The 17,580-nt window shown below is 35.7% G+C and overlaps 2 protein-coding genes across 2 annotated transcripts; both read left to right on the plus strand.

Annotated features, from left to right (window-relative positions):
- On the plus strand, positions 4,716-6,297 carry LOC104700795 (transcription factor BPE-like; the record flags this gene model as incomplete). Its single annotated transcript, XM_010416383.1, has 5 exons — positions 4,716-4,919; positions 5,033-5,215; positions 5,314-5,448; positions 5,532-5,603; positions 5,834-6,297. Coding segments are annotated over 5 exons (726 nt in total), but the record flags the coding sequence as incomplete, so codon positions are not given.
- Positions 6,843-8,050, plus strand: LOC104700796 (putative F-box protein At1g58090). The gene has a single exon (XM_010416384.2). The coding sequence runs from the start codon at positions 6,869-6,871 to the stop codon at positions 7,949-7,951; it is 1,083 nt and encodes a 360-aa protein (XP_010414686.1). The 5' UTR covers positions 6,843-6,868; the 3' UTR covers positions 7,952-8,050.

Here is a 17,580-nt window from a genome sequence, read left to right on the forward strand (position 1 = left end):
TTGGGAATGTTTACCTTGCTTGTTTTCCAAATAAATATGATACACATGTTTCTCCTCCTTTAGGAGCACTAGGTATCCCAATAACTAGTTCTTTAGTAACCATCTTCTTAATAGTTTCGTAGTTGATAGGTCCTAATCGAGCATGCCACTTTGTTGAATCATTCAGACCTGCAATCTGCAGACACTTTGTGTTCTCAACCTCCAGATTCAATTTATATAGCCTGTTTCTTGAACGAATTACTCTCACTAGTAGATTTCCATCTCGATCATGCAATGTTAGAAAGTCCTCTCTCATTCTTACATCGCAACCGGATTCAGTAGCTTGTCCAAGACTGATGATGTTGCTTTTAAGATCTGGGATGTAGTAGACCTCTGCCAATATCTTTTGTTCTCCGTTTTTAGTGATAAACATAATCGATCTTTTTCCTTTAATGTCAACCAGTGAATCATCACCAAAGCACACCTTTCCTGTGACCCTTGTGTCGATTTTGCAGAACCATGCTCTGTTTCCTGTCATGTGATTGCTGGTGCCATTATCAAGATACCAAATCTTGTCTGAACATGTATCAAGTTCTTTTGGCTTCACATTCTTCTCGTTAAGATACACCACCTCGTACATCAAAAGAGATTTTGACTCATGAGTGTCTTCCTCTTCTTTCTCCTGCAGTTCTTGAAGTTTGATTAACTTAAGTAAGCGATCTGGACATTCAGAAGCGTAATATCCTAGCTTATCACACCAAAAACATGTTATCTTGGTCTTGTCCCTTTGTTGATAGCCATACTCCCTTGATTGATAGCCAAAGCGTCCATTATAAAACCTTCTGCAACCTCTTCCACGACCACGACCTGATCCTCTTCATCTACCTCCGTCATAAGAAGACTCTTGTATTTGTGGAGCATGTAACAACCCGTCCCGTGGACCCCACTAGCATCCCGCTAGCTTGTCCCCATAGGCCCTAAGCTGGTCCTGCAGGTCATTGATCCTAACCCCTCACCGTGGAAAAGAACTCACATCCAAATCCACCAGTAGGTTATTGGTGCTCCAGGCGTTCCTCGAAACCTGGTCCCCACCCTTTGACCTGGCCAGCTTGGAGTCTATGGGGGCAGCTAGCGGTGGGCTAGTAGGCTCCACGGGACGGGTTGTCACAGAGCAGAGCAGCGTTTGTATACATAACCACCCTGACCCTCGTGTGAAGCAGCGTTTGCATACATAAGCTTGCCCTGACCCTTGTGTGAATCTTCTTCTTCTTGGATTCATTCTTCGTAGGTTTTTAATCTCCCAACAATGTCTTCAAACGTTGTTGTTTTAAGATCATGAACTTGTTCAAGAGCTGCAATTATATGGATGTATTTTGCTCTTGGTAAGCTCTTGAGGAATTTCTTGACGATCTTTGTTTCTTTAATGGTCCTCCTAAGGACACTGTTTTGGTAGAAATTTCAGAGAACTTTCCCAATAAATCATCAATTGTGTCGATCTCCTTCATCTTTAATCTATCAAAATCAGTCATCAAGGTCTGTAGTCGTGCTTCTATTACTCTTTCAGCGCCGGATGTTTCGTGTTTTAATAGCATCCTAGACTGTTTTAGATTTCTCTTGATTACCAACTTATAAGAGTAGTGCTTCTGGTATGGATTGAAACAGTATAGCCCAGGCGAGATCATTCTTTTCGACATCATCGATCCCGGATCAAATTGTTTCCCAAACCTTGTTTACCTGCAGCATCACCTCTATCTTCATGGACCAAACCGTGTAGTTGGAGCTGTTTAGCAATATCGGGCATTGTAATTATGAATGAGCACCTTCCTTTGGTTTATTGGTAGTTGTGGCTAATTCACTCATATTTTCAACCGAACGATAGTTGTGTTTTTAACAAGGTACATATCAAAACGAACCTGAATGCTCTGATACTAAATCTAGAATTTGAATATCAAGATTAAGATTTATAAAAGCACTTCTTTTATTAACTTTTGAAACTCACTCAAAACAAAAGCCTCTCAATCTTTCTCTCTCAAACTCATGTCTAATGTCTTAGCATAAGACCTCTATTTATATAACACCAAAACCAATTCCTAATAGGGAACCTCTTTATGCTTAGATAACTCCTAAACACAATTGATCTTATCCTTTTTACCATTACTCGGTTAGGACAATAGCTTCCTCAAGTTAACTTCAAGCTTATCCAACAAAGAGAAACGTCTTCTTCTTCAAAATTGATGCTTGCTTATTTGAGTATTAAACTACCATAGATATTTTATGCTTCAGTTAAATTGATTCATCTCATGTTGTGTGAATAGTTGAAATAGGTACAATATGCAATTATAATTACATTTAGCCATTTCAAAAATCTTGAAGGTTTTCGATTGGCTTCACTTGTAGTATGGATAGGCCGATGATAATCAGTGATCGACATCACCAACTCCGTCTTGTTGCATTAGTCCAATCAGTAATGCATGTCTCCCCAAGAATTCTTTGAACCATCGTGAGGATGCCACTTTTAAACGATTAAATATTAAATTATTTGAAGATTCTTCTTGTCTCCCAATAAACTTATATGAATTTTAATCTTCATCACCAGTAAGTCACATATGTTAAGTAGTAGTATTTCATATCATTTATTTAATTAATTAATTTTTTTACAACAAAAGAACAAAAGATAAGCTCATATGAACCAATTGAATGAGAAACTGTTTACGTACAAAACAATATACGGAGATGTACGCGTTTGGCGCTGCAAAAAATCTGCACTTACATTTGCATTTTTATGAACAAAAGATAAAGAGAAAGAAGTAAACTCCTTCTTGTCAATCTTCATATCATTCAGATATGTCGAAAATGTCGGCCGGTCGAAGAAAAATACACAATTTTCACAAATTCTGAATAATCTGTAAAGAAAGCCACATCACAAAGATCATATCTGATCATGCACGGCATAGCCCATAATATCTCTTAGTTAATCCTTATTTAGATGTTCAACATCAATTACAAAACATTTAGATTGGTGCCATACCGCTCTTGCGTGAGTACACAAAAACATATTTGAAGATATACATGTATGGTTTGGAGTGTACTTAATTCAAATATAGATGTACTTATAGAATAAAATTATGTTTACTAAAATGGAAACTATTTACGTTCACAATGAATCAACAAACAAAGAAAAGAATTGGTTCAAAACTAATTACGTTCACAATACTAAACAAAAATGAGGTTGTACGCATAATGATTTCAAAAAAAAATGTTATTCCGTCTGAAAAGAGTAGATGAGTTAGGCGGGCGGAACATTGGTACGGCGATGATTGCGTGATGCTCACTTACTCACGTAGTTGTCGGGAATCATCAGCAACACGTGTCGAAGTTTGATAGGACAGAGAGATGGGCGGTACTGAGTTACGGAAGAGAAGAAGGAAGGAGAAACATTGAACTTTATAGGTGAAAGGGAAGCCTAACGAATATTTATCATAAGAAATGGTCACAAGCAAGAGTTTGGCACAAACTACTATTCCTTTTCTTTTCTTCTTTCCTCAACCATAAAAGCTGAACACTAAATATTTTTATATGTTGTATTTTCGACCAAGCAACATTTATAATAATACTACAAAAATATCGACGAATTAATGTATTGATCGTTAGATAACAAATTACTTTATTTTTCTTATAAAACTATACGAAAGTATTAACGTAACACACTAACACTTATAATTAGTATTAATTTCTGATTCGAATGCCATTGATGTTCTTTAGATATTTATATGGCCTTTTTGCGAAGTCATCAGGCTTTATATATTTTTAAAAAAATATATTTTGTTACTATTGGAACAATCTTTTAGCACCTAATTGGTATTTTAATTTTTGGCCAACGTTTAGAAAAAAAGATAATTGTGTTAGAAGCTATAATTTGTTTTAAGCCATTTTAGGGTTTAGTTCAACAATACTAAAATAAATAATACTAGTCATGTTCTTTTTGCCACAATAATGAATAAGAATCATGTATGGGTTTAGTTATGGAGTTTTGGCCTAAATCAAAACTTTTGTAAATAATAAAAAGTCTATTGGATTGAAAAATCCAACCTATGTATATATCCATCATCCTTACATCATGAAAATCCACAACCCAAATAATTGCCCATCACTAATCAATAAAAATAATTAACGCATTAATACAAAACAGAAAAACAAAACACACATATTATCAGAAACCTACGTGGGTCCCCACTTCCTCAAGTCCTTTTCCATTTTCATAAAGTATGTTTCTTGCTCTCCGTGTTTCACACATAGCCATACGTGTTTCACTAATCCACCGTCCATTTAGATCTACCAAGATCCAACAGTACAGCGTAGGTACACCCGCGTTCGTAGAAGATAAAAAGTCAACGATGGTCAGAGTAAGGAAACCTCGCCATGAAGTGAAGTTAATAAACACCGTAGCTCCCGAGGCACACAAAAAATATTCAAAAAATTTTTTATTTTTAAAAAATGTTGGAGAAAAAATTATTAATTTATTAACAACAACAACAACAACACAGTAACGCAATCACAGAGACTCCACAGTCCAAGGAGAGTTTGAATCAATCATCATCTCTCTCTCTCTCTGGTTTGAATCGGCGGAGACTGAGTTAACTCGGTGGAAGCTGTTGTCGTTTACGTGTATGTGTTTGTTTTGATTCATATAGTTTAATGGATCCGAGTGGGATGATGAACGAAGGAAGACCGTTTAATCTAGCGGAGATTCTTCGAGAAGAAGCTTCGCCGCTGGGACGAATCAGTTCGGTGATACTGATCTAACCGCCGCCGCTAACGGCGATCCGGCGCGTATGAGTCACGCGTTGTCACAGGCTGTGATTGAAGGTATCTCCGGCGCGTGGAAGCGGAGGGAAGACGAGTCTAAGTCGGCGAAGATCGTCGTCTCCGCCAATGGCGCTGTACGGATTTTTCTTTAATTCTTTTGCCGGTTTGATTCGGTTTTTTCCGGTTTAATTTAAATTGTTAGATTGATTGGTATGGTTTTTTTTTTTTTTTTTTTAAATGATTTTAGAGTGAAGGTGAGAACAAAAGACAGAAGAAGATAGATGAACTGAGTGAAGGGAAAGGTGAAGCTGGATCGCCTGGAGGAACAGAGACGGAACAAAAGAAGCAACAGATTGAACCAAGTAAAGATTATATTCATGTTCGAGCTAGAAGAGGTCAAGCTACCGATAGTCACAGTTTAGCTGAAAGAGTAATGATTTTTTATTTATATAAAAAGCTTTCTTTTATTTTAGTTGAATGAGTAAAAGAGTGAAAAAAGACAATTTTGGTTTTGTGTGTTTGTGGTAGGCGAGAAGAGAGAAAATAAGCGAGCGGATGAAGATCTTGCAGGATCTTGTACCCGGATGTAACAAGGTTATTGGAAAAGCACTTGTTCTAGATGAGATTATCAACTATATACAATCGTTGCAGCGTCAAGTTGAGGTTGTGAAACCTCTCTGTCTTTCTTCTCTTGCGTATTGTTTTGTTACATGTGTGTTCTCATGAGAATGATTTGTTGTTTTCAGTTCTTGTCGATGAAGCTCGAAGCAGTGAACTCAAGAATGAACCCTGGCATCGAGGCTTTTCCACCCAAAGAGGTGATGATTCTTTCTTGACCTATTAACTAAATCTTCTCCAGTTTTTGTAAAAAAAAAAACACTTAACTAGGAGTCTATGTGGTTGTTCATTTAACTATTTAAAGCATGAAATGAACCAATTGACCTCTGTTTTTGCTCCTGCTGCCAAAATGACATAACTCGAAAGACTGTTCTGTTTCTTGATATAGTTGTGACTAATCTCTGTTATTTTGTTGGTAAATAAAAAACAGTCTGGTCAGCAGGCGTTTGAGAATCCGGAGATGCAGTTCGGGTCGCAGTCTACGAGGGAATACAGTAGAGGAGCATCACCAGAGTGGTTGCATATGCAGATAGGATCAGGTGGTTTCGAGAGAACATCCTGATAAAAGAAACATCAACACTTGATCATCATCTTACTACAAATAAGAGAAAATCCCGAGAAGAAAAAAAAGCATACATACATATACATATGAATCTCATTCTCATTATAGGTTTTAAATATATGGATGCGAATATATATACACATCACATTGTTCTAAAAAGAAAGCAAACAAAATAGAAAAGAAGATATAGTTAGTTTCGACATCATGAAGAAAAAAAAAAAAAGCCGGGGAAGGCGCTTGTAATAGAAAGAACGTTCTTTGCTATAAAATTGTATCTCATTCTTACGTATTTGCTCAGGAAATAAACTTAACTCAATAGTTTGGAATGTATCTCCAAGGAAGCTCAGATTCTTCAATCTCTATAGATCTAAACGACTAAACTCTAAATGTTTTGTAATATCCATTTGACTACTCATAATGCTATAGCTAAACCATTGTGTCTAACCATAACAATAAGTTGGAAGATAACAAGAGTTAAGGATAATACCAATATCTCATCCTGCATAAACCAGAGAACAAAATCCAGTATCCAACCAACTTATATGACAAAAATCCAATACAAATCGAAATAACATTGTACTTGTGTATTATCATGGTTGGAAACTTCTGGTGAACCTTTGTCTTGTCTCAACCAGAGCCGGCCAACCAGGTGCTTGCGGCCTTCAGATAATATGAGAAGTTTTCTTCGTCTGTTGGTAAATGTGGTTGGTTTTAAAGGTCCTGGACCCGAGTTCAAACCCAGCATCTCCGTTCCTTTGTAATTTAGGTCGAATTGGGCTTGCGGCCCATAAATGTACAGCGCCGGCTCGGGTCTCAACCCTTTAAAACATAGATGACTCAAAGTTAATTTTCTCAAATAGATTTTTCTTTCCTCCTTTTCACAAAGAAAAAGAAAAAACCCTAATGGTGCCGAGAAAGCTTCCATCAGATCTGGAAGAAGAGATACTCTTTCGCGTTCCACCTCGATCCCTCCTTCGCTTCAAATCCGTTTGCAGAGAATGGTACGCTCTTTTCAACAATAAGAGATTCCTCAACAAAAACTTTGCTTGTGCTCCCCCAGAATTCATGTTAAAGACGCATACCCATATTTATTCGATTAGCGTTGATCTCAATGAAGATCCAACTATAAAAGTGAATGATTTGTGCTTTGATCTACGCCGTCACCTTTATCATAATCTCTATGGGACCTGCGATGGTTACTTCTTCATGGACGACGTTGATGAAGGATACCTTGTTTGGAATCCGTTGTTGAGACAGGCTAAAAGAATTGCCCCGGATGAGACTCGATGTGGCAGGAGCATAGGTTACGATAGTAGTAGACCAGAAAAGAGTTTCAAGATTATTGGACGTATGAGTGCAAATTCTATCCATAGAGTTGCAGTCTTCGAATTTGCAACCAATGCGTGGAAGGTTACTCGTCGTGCAAGTTTTGGCGAAGAGTTAGCATCAAGTAGTGACTCGTCTAGGGTCTCCCTGAACGGAAATTTATACTGGACAGGTTATAAGTCTCCCGAAACTGGTCAGTATTTTATCCAAATGCTTGATTTTTCGAAAGAGATGATTAAGACCTTTTGTATTCTACCGTGTAACGGGAAAAAAGGTTCTTTCCATAATCGTGTCCTCTCGATTTACAAGGGAGATCGGTTTTCAGTGTTGCAACAATGCACAAAAACAAGAGAAATTAAGATTTGGGTGACACAGAATAAAATTGGTAATGGGGATGATGGAGACCATGTTGTGTGGATTAACTTCATGACTGTCTCACGACCTGACTTCCCCATGGTACTTAAGCACATGTCTACAAGTTACTTCGTCGATAATAACATCTATGGAAAGAGCTTCGTTCTGTTTTGTCATAGCAAGAAACCTAAAGAAGCTTGGGTCTATATTGTGAGGGGAGATATGTGCAAAAAGATTAAGATAGATGGAGTGGTATGTAAGTTTCACTCCTCTCTCTATGTTCCCAGTTTGATCACCATTTCTTGAAAGACTTTTGCTGAAGCTAGTGAACATGCAAGAAGATACAAGTTTGATTTCCATTGTGTTGCGTTCTCGTTTTAATTATTGAACTTCCAGGTCTAAATTTAATAGTATACTAATCATATCATATATATATATGTATGTAAGCCAGAGGTATTCTCCTCGTTTGTTGGTGTACGGAAAACCTTAATGATTTCAACGAGCTGATCTACTACTGCACTTTGGCCAGGAAACAGAGGCTGCACAAGCAGTCTAGCCATCACACAACCTGTGGACCATATGTCTACTGCAGTTGTGTACTCGGTGGCTTTAAAGTTGAACTCTGAGGCACGAGATAGATTTAGCAATAGTGACCAGCTGTTTTGTGGCTACAAATTCTTATCACTTTTTTGCTACTTGTTCAAAAAGAATGAATTTATCATATCTTCACTTCCACAGCACATGCTACCTCATTTTCTTTGTCAAAGATTGACTTCCACAAGTCAAAAATGTTAGACTATATCGCAGCCCTAGCGATTCCATTCCCCTTCCAAACATCCTTGGAACACCTCAACTTCTCCTCTACATTCTTCAGCGCTTCTTCAATACTAGACGTAAACTCTTGGCCGTCTAGAAAGCTTCCTTCGTTTCTAAGAATTGTAACAAGGAGGTCCAGACAATAAGGTTTTGATTGCATTTTCATTGTAAGAAAATGGCACAAAAATGAAAAATCTGCCACTCACTAAAAATCACATTGATACCTTAAGTCTGGCTCCAGCAAAAAAACACGTGTTAGGCATTACCACTATCTCTATCACTAAATATGATATCTAAAACCAAATAAAAATCATACTATGCAGTTCACAAAGTAACTAATAAAAAAAGCTTAAAAGACAAGAGTGAAGGTGAAGTATGTGTATTGGGCCAGAAACAAATCCAGCAAAGGTAAAAGCCCAAATCAGGAATCTGGTCAACACCCTCATGTCAAGACAAACTTGACTGTACCTGCAACATCTCTGCTTCACAACCGTTACGATGCTCTTGTCGATAAAGATGATGACTAGCCTACTCACAGCTGTACACATGAGTCACCTAAACCTAGAATGTTCTCTATGTCACTATATAAGACAACGTAGCTGCAGCTTGTAGTCTTATCTTGAAATTATAATAAAGAAACAGAGTTTTATCAAAGTTCTTCGTTTATTCTCATGGTATCCTTCTTTACTGCAAGTTTCATCACCAACTTGCTTCCTACTGCAACTCTGAATAATTGCAGTCCATACGAGGTTCAACTCAAACAGAAACCAAACTATTCCATGCTAAGAGTTTTTGGTTCTGCTTGTTATCCTTGTCTTCGTCCAATGGTTGTTCACAAGTTCGATCCAAGGTCATTACAGTGTGTTTTTCTCGGTTATCACACTTAGTACAAAGGATATAGATGTCTCTATCCTCCAACGGGAAAAGTCTACATATCTCGCCATGTTGTTTTCGATGAAGATTGCTTTCCTTTTCAACATCAATACAAGTCGCTCATCCCAACATATCAAACTCCTCTGCTTCAAGCTTGACAAGCTTCTTCAATGTCTCCAGAAGCACTTCCTGCATCAGAAAACGTCTCAGTTTCACCTATTTATCCTCACCAAGAGACTCCAACACAGAATCCGGTTACTGAGAACGTCCTTGTTGATACAAGTGCTCCAGAAAATATTCAGGTTCCAAGTGATTCTGAGACTGCCACTCCTTCGATTGCAAGTGATTCTGAAAATGACACTTCCTCGACTGATGAAAATGACAACTCTGTAGTCGAAGAACAGGTTCTTGAAGATCAGCTCCAAGACGATCCAGCAGATAACACTCACCCCATGACTACACGAGCTAAAGCTGGTGTTCATAAGCCTAATCCCAGGTATGTGCTGCTCACTTCGCGGTTTGCTTTTGTAGAACCGAAGGAGATCATTGCTGCTCTACAACATCCAGGGTGGAATGATGCTGCGCATGATGAGATCAGTACAATTCACATGTTACACACGTGGGATCTGGTGGAAGAAACAGAAGATATGAATGTTTTGGGATGTAAGTGGGTTTTCAAGACAAAACTCAAACCAGATAGATCTGTAGACAAACTTAAAGCTCGTCTGGTTGCCAAGGGGTTCGATCAAGAGGAAGGACTGGACTATCTTGAGACATTCAGTCCCGTTGTAAGAACTGCAACTATAAGGATGGTACTTGAGGTTGCAACTTCAAAGAACTGGGATATCAAACAACTCGATGTCTCCAATGCCTTTTTACATGGCGAATTGCAGGAGCCAGTGTTTATGACACAATCGCCTGGTTTTATTGACACACAGCAACCATCTCATGTTTGTCGGCTTACCAAAGCCCTTTATGGCCTGAAACAAGCTCCACGGGCCTGGTTTGACACCTTCAGCAAGTACTTAATAGAGTTTGGTTTCACCTGCAGCAAATCTGATCCTTCTCTATTCACATACCACAAGAATGGTAAGTCTCTCGTTCTTCTCATGTATGTTGATGATATGTTGCTTACAGGGAATGATTCGGCTTTGCTACAAGCTCTTCTCATGTCCCTGAACAAAAGATTCTCAATGAAAGACCTTGGCGAGCCGAGCTATTTTCTTGGTGTAGAAATTCAGAAATGCTCCACTGGCCTCTTTCTTCATGAAACAGCTTACGCTAAAGACATCCTACATCAGGCTGCTATGTCCAATTGTAACCCAATGCCTACTCCGCTGCCACAAAATCTAGACAAACTAAATCCAGAACCGTTCTCTGAGCCAACCTATTTCAGGAGTCTTGCAAGGAAGCTTCAATATCTCACCATCACCAGGCCTGACATTCAATTTGCAGTCAACTTCGTGTGCCAAAGGATGCATGAACCAACAGTCTCAGATTTTGGTCTTCTTAAAAGGACCTTAAGATACATCAAGGGCATGTTACACATGGGACTATATATACAGAAAAGCTTCAATTTGTCCTTATCAGCTTTTTGCGATAGTGATCATGCTGGCTGCAAAAAGACTTGGAGATCAACCACAGGCTTTTACATTCTCCTTGGTCCCAATCTCATCAGTTGGTCAGCTAGAAGGCAGGAAACAGTCTCCAACTCCTCAACAGAAGCTGAATACAGAGCACTTACAGCAACTGCTCATGAGATAACTTGGATTTGTTTTCTGCTTCGTGACTTGGGAATCTCTCTACAATATCCTATCGTGCTCAAGTGTGACAACCTCTCTGCAGTTTATCTAAGTGCTAATCCGGCTCTGCATAAACGCTCTAAACACTTTGATACCGATTATCATTACATACGGGAACAAGTTGTTTTGGGGCACATTGAGACACATCATATTCCAGCACAGCTTCAGTTAGCTTATGTCTTTACGAAGTCCCTTCCAAGAAGAGAATTTGAAGCTCTTAGGAGCAAACTTGGTGTTGGTGCTTCACCCACCACAAGTTTGAGGAGGAATGAAGGTGAAGTATGTGTATTGGGCCTAAAACAAATCCAGCAAGGTAAAAGCCCAAATCATGAACCTGGTCAATACCCTCATGTCAAAACAAACTTGACTGTACCTGCAACACCTCTACTTCACAACCGTTATGATGCTCTCGTCGATAAGGATAATGACTAGCCTACTCACAGCTGTACACATGAGTCACCTAAACCTAGAATGTTCTCTATGTCACTATATAAGACAATGTAGCTGCAGCTTGTAGTCTTATCTTGAAATTATAATAAAGAAACAGAGTTTTATCAAAGTTCTTCGTTTATTCTCAAAGAGAACATATGATAGTATCATGTAACTTGCTCGCTCATAATCTCTCTGCAAATTATTCAGATTTTTGATTCAGGAGCTATTAAACTCCAAATGATACCGCAATAGTCTCAGCCGCCACAATTCTCAATATATAACCATGAATAGTGGAATGAATAGTTTATCTACGAGGGGTCGTTGCAGGAAATAATAAATCACAATTTCAAAGCAGCTAGCAAAGTTATAATAAAACTTGAAAAGTCAAATAAAGACAAAAATATTGTAGCAGTCAAGCTGAGTCGCATAGTAACACAAATAAAAGACAACACAAAGAGAATTATACTAATGCAAGAATGATCGACATGCCTCATAGATAGATAAGAGTTTTTCATAGCAGACAGAGTTCGTGAAAACCCTCTCAGTCATGAGTTATGATCATCACCATTTCTCCTAATCGGTAGTCTCAGATGAACTTGTCGCATCCACCTCGGTTAAGGTACCAGATGAACTTGTCCCATCGATTAAGGTCCCATGCGCCCAAGTTTGATTACCAATCTTATAATATCCAAAGCATCTCAATTCACTTGGGATAGATAAATCTAGAATTTCTCTAGTACACCCTTGGCCATCGTTATAGAGCACAAGATGTCGTAGCTTTTTCATTCTTTGAAGATCTTCCGCCCTGCTATGCTTTGTTGAGAAATTCACCAACATCTCCATGTTGATTAGATTACCCATTTCCAACTTTGTCTTATCATGTATCGTCCGCGGAAGAGAAAGATATGCCAATCCTCGCATCCCAAACACGTACTAGATGATCTTCTGGGAAATGGGCAAGGTAGAGAAAGCAGTGCTTCAGATAAATAGGCAGCTCTTCAAAGCTCAGATACAAAATACCATAAACAGAGCTAATATTTTTTTCATTGAAGCTAGTCTCTCCAATATTGTTGGATTTAATATTATGAGATATCCTTTTCCACTCACTTAATGTGTGTTGGGAAACAACCCTCTTAACACCTTAACAGCCAATGGTAATCCTCCACAATGATTTACCATTTGCCTACCCATCTCTTCGAATTCGACATCAACTTCAAACTCTACACAACATAACATCATGAATTTGGGCTGTAAAAGCAAGACATGATGCAGAAAAGAGTCTTTTATATGTATTTCTCTGAAACCTTACCCGTTGTTGTGTCTTTCCTAGGAAATGCTATCCTTTGAAAAACTGTCCAACTTTCATCAAGGGTTAGGTATCCTGGTTTGAAAGTGACACACGTAGAATCTACATGTAATTATCCAACGTTCACGTAGCGAGAAGTAAGTAGTACCTTCCATCCTGCATAATACATTTTAAATTTTAAGAAAAACGAAATCATATCATTTGGGTATGCCTTGTCATGTTCTATATTTTTGATCTTAATCGAAGCCTAACACATGTAGAATATAAGATGAAGCATAAGATGTCACCTTTTTTAGGTGGAAACACAAGCTTTATTCTCTCCCAATCTTCTTCTCTCCACATGTCATCTCGGATGATCAAAGAAGTTCTAGTTTCCAACAATTGAAAAAGCATTTTTTGGAGGTCTTCTTCATTCATGTTTGTCTCTAAAATGATATTTCTTATGAAACGGAGGGATTAGATTTAATCAACTATTAAAATCCCAAAATGTATTTAACTAGATTTGGACCGTGCTAGTGCACGGGTTGAATTTCCTTTTATTTATATTGTAATTTTTATATAAAATATAATTTATGTGATTGTTTTTAAAAGTTGTTTTGAATAAAACATTATGCAATAAAATCATATGCTAAATATGTGGACTTGAATTTTTTTTTTGAGATTTCTTATGATTGTTCCTCAAATTAACCTTTTTTTTTTAAATTTACCAAATCAATCATAATAAACATCATTTCTGTTATTTTAATGTATATATAGTTGCTAATATAATCGAAAATCACTCTTAATCCGCGGAAAAGTGATTAATTTTTGAGATTTTGTTGCCTACATATGGTTAATTAAATATTTTGTGGAGATTTTATTTTATCTTTTTGGAATATCCTTTTTTTAAAAATCTGAAATCGATATTTAACTAATGATTACACATATAACCTATAACTTATCAAATAATCAAATAATTAATCTTTTAATCCATATTATATAGTCTACAAAAAAAGGTTGTGTACTTCCGTTTTATTATATAGGGGATTATCACTTACATAACCTATTTAATTCTTAAAAGTAAATTACATTTCACAAAAAAATTTATAAACCATTTTTTTTTGAAATACTAAACTTACCCTCCTATGTTGAAAAAGTCTAATGACTATTCAGCTATATTTTTAAAAATAATTGAATGAATTATCACAATAATCATAAATGTAAATTACATACCACAAACAATTTAAACTTATTCACCTATTTAACTTTTTAAAACGTAAAATTTATTTTCTGGTTAAAAAAACCTGATAACTATACAAGTATATTAAAAATTAATTATCACAAGATAAACTTAAAAATAAATAACATTTTGCAAAAAAATAAAATCTATTCACCATTAATTTTTTGAACAACAAAAACTTCATCTCCTATTTAAAATTCCAACAACTACTTAAATATTATGTGACTCAGCGATCTTAACATGATATCCATGTTATTGAATTTTTTTGAAAACCCTAGACAATTATATTTTCCTATAATTTTTCACCTGAGCTACATTTTTTTATTTTTACCACTTTTCATACATTTTTCTCATTACATTATTACACATAGAATTAATTTAAATTAAATAGATTGGTCTAAAAAATATTGCTTTATCTATTTAATAGCATAGTGATGTAATAATGTAAAACATAAAAGATATGAATTTGGTTTTAGAAACACAAAAAAACATCAAAACTTTCTCTACCAAGTTGAATATCTTTTTCACATTCAGATATATTATGGGTGAAATGTATTTTTACACAAAATAAACGCAAACTTGAATTAATTAAAAAATAAACTTTACTTACATATTTTGTTTTACACAAACGAATCTTAAATCTCAAATAATAATATTCATAATATTTTATTTAAATTGATTTATCCGGCACACCTAGTTAATTAGTAAAGGAAAGTATTTGCTTGTCGTGTTTTGGACTAAGCTTCTTCAAAATCGTCTGCCACACATATTTCCTTGTAAACTGTTGGGATAATTGATATACACTTCTTACTGCCTATTGTTTTACTAAGTTCCTCTTTTAGAAGAAATGTTTCGATTATATCCTCTGTGTCGAAAACAATTTCTTTGATCTCGTTGACAAAGGTTTTCACACAAGTTTAAATCCCATTTTAATTCATTAAATTGCTTTTCAACTCCCTCAAAACCGCTCAGATTCTCGGGCAAGAAGGTCATAAAGCTTCTGAACTCCAAACGACAGCCATAAGTCTCTTGCGCAACAATGCAAGTGGTAGTCAATAACTTGAATAGGATCCATCAGTTCATAATTTGGATCGTATTTTAAAAAAAAATTACTATTAGTTAGATAGTTAAGATCCTAAGTGATCTTGGATATATGTCAATATAGTATATCTTTAGAATATCTCTCTAGCATAGATATGATCTTGGATTCGATTTGATCTGTATATTGTATCCTATATATACTTTGCTATCGTGAATAATAATCTCCACGGAGTTCCAATTATAACATGGTATCAGAGCTTGCTTCCTCTTTCCTTCTCCGCTCCTTTCTTTGATTTCTCTTTTCTTCTCCGCTCATACTTTTTCTTATCGTTCTTCAAATCTGTTCTTCTATTCCTCTCTCTGCTTTTCTATTTTCTTCACCTTGTTTGCGTACTGTGCATAGCTATGGCCAATGCAACTCAAAAATCAGATAAATCGTTTGGCATCTCACTTGATCGTTTATGTAGCATTTACAAATTTTGGGGGAAAATATATTCTGTAACTCTTTAGAGAAATATATGTGAACCCTCTTTACTTTACTGATTCTTTTATTTTACATACCCTTTTATCATCCATCATTTTGCTAGCTTTAAATTTGTCAAAGTCGTTTATTAGGTGATTCAAAGTGCATTTATATGTTAGTGATCTAATTTGAGTGGAGATCTAAGGTAGGTTCTGTTACAAAGTTTTCCGATCAAGTTTAATCTTGAAATAGATTTGAATGAGCTTTTAGTCATGAGACATGCCAATTAGTTGAGTCATGGAGTTTAGTGAATCAATCAAACTTGAACAATTAAAGAATATTTAATTACAAAAGTCCTTTAATTTTGTAAAAGTCTGAAACTATCACCGGAAAATAGTGATGTTTATATTTTCTTCCAATCTATCAATCGATAGAGAGGGTCCATGTATGTTCTGAATTTCTGATATATCCCAAACATAGTAGGTCGACAATTGCATATACAAATAACGGTCTTGCATCGGAGTCAATTTTGTTCATGTCCAACAATCTATAATTTGTTCAGATTTGAGAGGCAAAGATTTATTCTGTAATGGGGGATTCTATGAATGGTGAATCATGTGAAAGTTTTAAAATGATTTAACATCTCACTCATTCATTTATTAATTTGAAATCTTATACATTGAGAATACATCACTACAACACCAAACAAAATACACAACCACAAATACATAACCGATTATTATAGAGGACGATGGAGAAGTGAATTTCAATGATGCCTTCGATAACGAAGCCTTACTCGCCAACAGATTATAAAATCTGTTTCATTCCCTCTCCAGATTCAAATCCAAAGTGATCAGATCGTTGTTTTTGGCTATCCTCTCATGGAAGAAACTCCATACTCAGTACATTGTTGATGTTACTCAGTATCTCCTTCTGCATTAATTCGTTAATTTTCCGTGATTTTCTTATGCATGGATCCCATATTCGCCAATCGATATACCATAGAAATCTTAGGAATGCAATCCCTTGTGTTGATCGAGATTGTGGAGATTGAGCATCATGAAAAATCAAAAAAAATTCTTCATAGAGATAACAAAACCTGGATGAGAAAGCCAACACTCTTCAACGAACCAGAAAATGATTTATTTTTAATCTAAACCAATGATTTTTTTTTGACACGTTGAAAACGTCCACAGACCTTAAGCGTCGGTTTGATATATATACATTTTTTTAAACACGTCGGTTTGATATTATGGCCCTGATTGGTACAAGATTTTTAAGATTTTAAAAAAATTAAAGCATTTAAAGCATTGACAGCCATTTATTTGCCAATCATACTTTTTTTTACTTTTAGCTTTTTTAAAGCTTTGTAAGTCATTTTTTTTTTCTTTCCTTCTTTTTTTTTGTCAGATTTTTTAAAGCGTCAAAACCAGATTTTAAAATTAAACAAATATAAAACTTTATTTTTTTTCTCTCCATTATACTTCAAAGCTGTCCAAAAGTTTATATATAAATTTTACGTAAATTATTTTTACACATTAATTATTCTTATTTTTTTCTCTTTCTTTTAAGATCTATTTCAATAATAATTATTTTTATTTTCATTATCATCATTTTAATAATAAAAATAACATCTTCAGTTTTAAAAGTATTTGTTACCAATCAAATTTTAACAGTTAAAGTTTCTACAATCAAAACATTTACAGCCAAATTATCTACAGCTAAAATTTTAAAGTTAAAGTCTTTAAAGTCATAAGAGCATCTCCAATGGTCCTCTATTTTTTCCTCTATAATAGAGATCCTCTATAACAAAAGTGAATTTTGCTTCAATCCACCTCTATTTTCACCTCTAAAATAGAGTTTGCTATTTTTTCTTCTATTTATAGAGGAACTCTATTTTTTTCTACAAACGGTTCCTCTATAAATAGAGGAACTCTATTTTAGAGTCGAGAATAGAGGTGGCTTGGAGTAATACTCACCAAT

This window comes from Camelina sativa, chromosome 7 (assembly GCF_000633955.1).
Source record: "Camelina sativa cultivar DH55 chromosome 7, Cs, whole genome shotgun sequence".
Classification (NCBI taxonomy): domain Eukaryota; kingdom Viridiplantae; phylum Streptophyta; class Magnoliopsida; order Brassicales; family Brassicaceae; genus Camelina; species Camelina sativa.

What these genes read in the sequence shown, in the direction of transcription:
- LOC104700796 (XM_010416384.2), top strand. Translation starts at nt 6,869, where the DNA reads ATGGTGCCGAGAAAGCTTCCATCAGATCTGGAAGAAGAGATACTCTTT.